The sequence below is a fragment of the Hyalella azteca genome, unplaced genomic scaffold, assembly GCF_000764305.2.
Source record: "Hyalella azteca isolate HAZT.00-mixed unplaced genomic scaffold, Hazt_2.0.2 contig2337, whole genome shotgun sequence".
NCBI classification, from domain to species: domain Eukaryota; kingdom Metazoa; phylum Arthropoda; class Malacostraca; order Amphipoda; family Hyalellidae; genus Hyalella; species Hyalella azteca.
Genome location: NW_025932616.1, coordinates 58,504 through 64,130, shown reverse-complemented (window position 1 = coordinate 64,130; position 5,627 = coordinate 58,504). Strand labels below are relative to the sequence as shown.

Here is a 5,627-nt window from a genome sequence, read left to right as displayed (position 1 = left end):
CACCAGCCCCCGCCCACCGTCAGCCGCCAAGTAAGGGTAAGCCTAAATTGTCAATTTATATTTTTTATAGCAATGTAAATGTAACTATTGGTCAAAATGCGTTCACACTCAGGAGGTTTGGAATTGAAAAAAAAATCCTGTGTTTGAAATGAACAAAAATGTTGGCATTTCTTTCACAGATAAACGGGGAATCCCTGACGGCGGCTACAATAACAGTGAAGAGAACAGCAGCTTCATCAGGAGCTATTACATAGGGACGGCGAGAGGTGCTGCTTTAACTTCCACCGCTAATCAAAGTTGTTCTTCTGTAAAAACGCAGCGCACATCACCAATTTCATCCTCAGTCTCAGGTGTAGGGGTAGACGTAGTTAGGTTTTCCTCCAGTAACGACCACTCGGCTAGGTTACCGTCTAAAAAAGACACAGCAGAGTACGCATCATGTGAATCTATAGTCTCAGGCAAAGGACGAGTGTCAGTCTTGAAGAAGTCGTCGCAGAGTTCTTTAAACTCAATCCTGTCATCGAATTCTTGCCTCAAGAATTCTGCTATTGCTGAACCGCGATCTTCCATGTCCAGGAAAGAAAGACATGGCGTTTCGTTTGCTGTTCCCTATCGGGATGTTGAGATTCAGGCGTGGGAACCTAGTGGATCTGTTCAAAGTCAGCAAGATTCTCAACCGTGTCTTGAAGATCAACCAGTTGAAAGTGAATCAATTCCCAAAACATGTACAATTGGGACCTCTACCTATCTAGAGGATACCTCTTGTGACCATTTCAGTAACATGGACGAGTTTGGCATCATCGTAGGAGCTAGTAGTCATAGTAGCCTACTTAGTGGCACCTACAGTTATGACCCAGTCTTCAGCACTGACGATGATGCGAGTACTACCAAGAAAAGCAGTCCAATGCAACTACCAAAAAATCTCGAAGTAGACCCATGGAGAGTTGATAACTTGGGTTCCTTTCCGCTGGAACAGTCATCATCAAACATTTTGGTTCGGAAGGATACGCCTCCACCTAAGCCCGTTATTCCTCGCAATAACGAGAAAGATTTAAGAGAGTTCATCAGGAGACGTCATACTAGCAACCTGTCTATGTCTACACAAACTTTGAGAAAGTCAGGAGGAATCTCGAGCGAGAACCTTGTGTCCAAGTGGGACTCGAACGAAGCCAATCTAAGTTCCTTTGATCAAAATGTTCCTCTTTTGTACAACGATGACAAGGAGGTGAGATACGAGAACATTGCAACGATTTCAGCCTCGATTAGAGACAAAAGTAAAACCACTGACGATATGGTACTGAACCTCATCAAGAAGATCAAATCTCCTGATGAGTCGACGTACCTATAGTATAACACTTTTTCAAACTGTACAATCAGCCATTCACTTCCTGAATAAAGTACTGGTACTATACTATTGAACAATCAAACCGTAGTTAAAAGCTATTTTCATATCCCTAAGTTCTGGAGAGAAATATTGTAGTCTAGAATAGATAAGGGACTGAGGATGAATTGTGTAAGCCGCGTCTTACAGAAAGATATCGACTTGATTTTTGGTGGTAGTTAAGCTGCACCTCGTAACCCGAGTCCAAGCTTAAAAGTTGTTATCAACTCTGAACTCATAAAGTAGAATAGAAATAGTTAAGACAGGTTGTTACGGTCGACAGCTGGTCAACGACAAAACTTATCCTATCGCTGCTTACATTTTCGTCCCAAAGTTTAGAATTTCTTATTATTGACCCGGTTTAACTGTTTTTTCGTAAGTGCCGTGATTGTGAGTAGTTGCTTAACACATAAATTCCTGATAACTGTCCCTTTATTTCACAATCTCACAATTATTAATATTGAGCTTAATGATATTCCTCGAAATTTGCTCGTCCAAAAATCAATACTTACAGGAAATAAACAGTGCACGGATACTATCACTCAAAGTAATGCGCTGGTATTTACTTTTCTCAATTTAATTTAGTAGGAAAATTGAACACATGACAAGTTTTAATTTGCTTACTTTATACGTAGTATATATACTTCTGAGATTTTCCGCGAAATGGTGAATGGAAATTCACAGTCTTATCATTTTTTATACCTTTAGTAACCAAAAACGAGACGGCGATTACGGATATCAACTAGAATATTGGACATAATAGTTAGCATTGTACATTTATGAATTAAAAAATATATTAATGACTACTAAAGAATAAGGCGAGGCACGATATCAAAAAATTGAACCGTAAATCACAAGGAGAAAAAAATTATGGTTGATATGGCCATACATACATTTATACTATTTTTTATGATTTTATTATATTTATAGTTTCAGATTCGCTTTATTACTCAATTTAATCTCTTTTTTCCTCATTCGAATGGTAGTATTGTAAGAGGTAGAGCTTCCTGTCTACTTGAAAATATTTTTTTAGTCTGATAGTGTTGTTAACAACAACAACAAGTTCTACTTATATTTAGGATCATGAGGGACTAGCAAAAAATCCGTTTTTTTCATTAATATTCCAATTCTATTTCAAATATTACTATCACCAAGTAGTAGTAATTAACGCAGAGATATGTGAATTAGTCTATTGATTGGTTGTTGTGGAAGCCGGCCGAACCATTTATCCAATGCTCAACGCCATTATAATATCAATGTTACTTTTAAGCATGTCAAAGTGTGACAGTTTACAGTGTGTTCAAGTGTAGGTTAGAACTCAGTGTTAAATCTCAGCTTTTATCACTGGAATGTCGTTGGTTCCTGGCCACCGAAAACAGGCACAATACAAAAGTTCTCCACACTGTCATCCAGTGAGAATTAAATGAAAATCTATTTCCTATAACAACCCATCCAAAAATAAAACTAAGATGGTTATTCTGATAATAGCCAGCTAAAGACGCTACACGTTTCGAACTTGCCTTCTGTAAATGCTCCGATGTGTTTGAAAATGTTTTGCCTGTAACATTGCGGCTGAGAACTGCACTTACCTAACTGAATCAAATGAAGACCGAGGTTCAAAATTAGTATTTAGTAATTCACCCCGAGACTAGTGTGGCAAGTACCTCGTGCTTCACTAATTGCATCTCATGCTAAGTAGTTGAGTTCATAACCTTAGAGGGCTGGCTAGCCTGTCTTCGCGTGTAAATGGAAAATGGATTGTGCCTAATACACCGCGTGGCCCAAACCCAATAACTTGTTTGGCTTCGATTTATCATTAATAAATCAACTTTAAGATCTTCCAGTTATGCGTTTCATGTAAACTCGTCGCACTAATTGCTCGCTGGAATTTTCGCAATTAACGACTTTTTCAAGCTTCATTAGTTGAAAAATTAAAACAGTTAATTTATTATTATAATTATCATATAGCCCAGATTGAAGGTGCAAATCCCTCGTCGTATCTTTAAATAATTTAACTGTTTCGATCACACCTCACAAATCCGACTGTGTGTTCAAGGCCAGAGATTAAGGTTGGGCAATGTATAATCGTTTAAAATGCATATTTCTTGACAAACTTTTAAAAAAGAGGACGAAATCAATCATTCGTTTAATGAATGATAATAAATTATTTATTATTGATAACACTTCCCATGGAAAAAAATATATTATTCGAAATAAAGGGCAGATTTTCTATACATAAATAAAGTATCACTGGTGTTATTTTTCATAATTAACAGGCATTAACATCTTAAAATTATGTGGTCCACTGCCAGTTAAATTTGTATGTTACACCTAAAACATTCGCAATCAAAAAGAGTGATATAAGTTTTCTTTAAATAGCATTAAAATCATGTGATAATTGGTAAATAAAGTAAAATATTTACTTACATCTATGAATGCGCAAGAAAAGTTCAATTTATTCTCCAGATTCAGTGAAATTGATTTACCAGTAGTAAGTTTTCGCAATCGGTAAATTCATGCATGTCTGTATTCGAATCAAATAAGTAGTAAATTAGTAATTATATGTTCATTACAACAATGATCATCAAATGCTTTATTCGTCAATAATTCTAAAGTATAGTCAGTGTGCATCGTGATGCTGATAGTTATCGTTAGTTACATTAACTATGTGTAGGTGTAAATTTTCTCTGTATTTTATGACGATGCTAATAATGACACGTGTTCCTCGATAATTATGTTGATGTATTATCTGTGTATTTAAATACGATGGAAAGTAAGAAATGTTCTATAAAATAATTATGTTGATGTATTACGTGTGTATTTAAATACGATAGAGAGCAAAAAATGTTTTCTCACATAATTATGTTGATGTATTTTTATGCCAGATTATTCCACAATCAATGTTTAGGAAGGTTGCTATGGGAGAAAACTAGAACGACATACTGATTGTTTTCATGTAGCAAAACGAATGTTAATTTCCGCAATCGTTTCTTGAACTCTGAATGTATTATATAAACTTTATTTTATATTTCTTTACAGCTTAGCTGAATTTCATTCACATAACTCCCCTCCTTCCCCTTAAAATAATCCCATGAGCGAATAATTGATTCTTAATCAACATCTGAGTGCTGTGTGGAGAGGGCACCTGGCATACCCATGGTGGCAGGGGGGATCCGATTTAATTTTCTAATTACTTATGAATTTTATACCGTATTATGAGCTTCAACGTAATTGGCGGCATTCACTTTATTTCTACAAATATTAATTTATTAATATGCAAGGGTATTAACTATTGGTATTAATTTATTAATATTGGTATTAAATATTGGTATTAATTTATTAATATTGGTATTAATTATTATCAATATATATATTAATTAATTAGAATTCTATTACAGAGTTTCTGCGTTCAGAAAAATAAATGGGTAACATTGTCCATATTGTGACACACAGTCCGCATTTGGCCGCTGATACGCCTTTTTACCGGGTCAAATTTGGTTAGGAATGATTGGGCAGAACACATACTGTACAAGGGCTGAAAGTTAATCGCTAACTGAAAAAGCATAAATTTCGCAAGTGTGGTGCTCTAAGACCAATCTTTCTCCTTCTGCACTACCCTGCACCTAAGATATTCTTCAATGATTGGCTGATGAACTTACGATCGCTTAAATTTTCTTGAAAGTATGGGCCCTGGTAACTAAAGTTCTCGTGAGTAGACCAAAGGTTAATCGCTTGTCTACCCATACATTAACCGTCGTCAATACTATCAGTTCCTAAATGCCTAGTAACGGGAGCTACCTTTATTGGACAAAATATTAAGTAGACGTTTCTCTGAGATCTGAAGCTCTCACTTGAACGATTTAAAGTATGTTTAATCCTTCTTAAACAACGCCGAGACATTTAATTTTAATTTAGTAAAATTATTCATGGTGCGTACGCTGTACTTCACAAATTCAGGCGCGGGCTTTACTTTAAATATTTTAATACGTTCATGTTTGTGCATTCTTGTACAGTATACATTGCACATCATGTCTTCATGGTGGACCATCATAATTCAGTGTAATCAAGTGTAATCAATCTCCTCATGAGTGTCTATTGTATATGGTGAATTGTTATGTTGACCGGAAGGCGCTATATTCTTAAGAAAGTGTTCATATAGTGAAAAACTCAGGTGTAAGAATCGTTCTCGGTCTGAATAAATAAGTAAATAAATCCTAAGCTAAAGCTTTGTACAGAACTCAATGCA

The 5,627-nt window shown here is 35.7% G+C and overlaps 1 protein-coding gene across 1 annotated transcript; it reads left to right on the top strand.

Moving 5' to 3' along the window:
* Nucleotides 1–3: 3 nt before the first annotated feature.
* Nucleotides 4–1,710, top strand: LOC125179514. The gene is made up of 2 exons (XM_047885542.1): nucleotides 4–36; nucleotides 180–1,710. Exon 2 carries the CDS (start codon nucleotides 569–571, stop codon nucleotides 1,346–1,348), a length of 780 nt encoding a protein of 259 aa, XP_047741498.1. The 5' UTR covers nucleotides 4–36; nucleotides 180–568; the 3' UTR covers nucleotides 1,349–1,710.
* Nucleotides 1,711–5,627: the final 3,917 nt, after the last annotated feature.

Coding starts and splice junctions, on each gene's coding strand:
- LOC125179514 (XM_047885542.1), top strand. CDS start 569: ATGTCCAGGAAAGAAAGACATGGCGTTTCGTTTGCTGTTCCCTATCGG.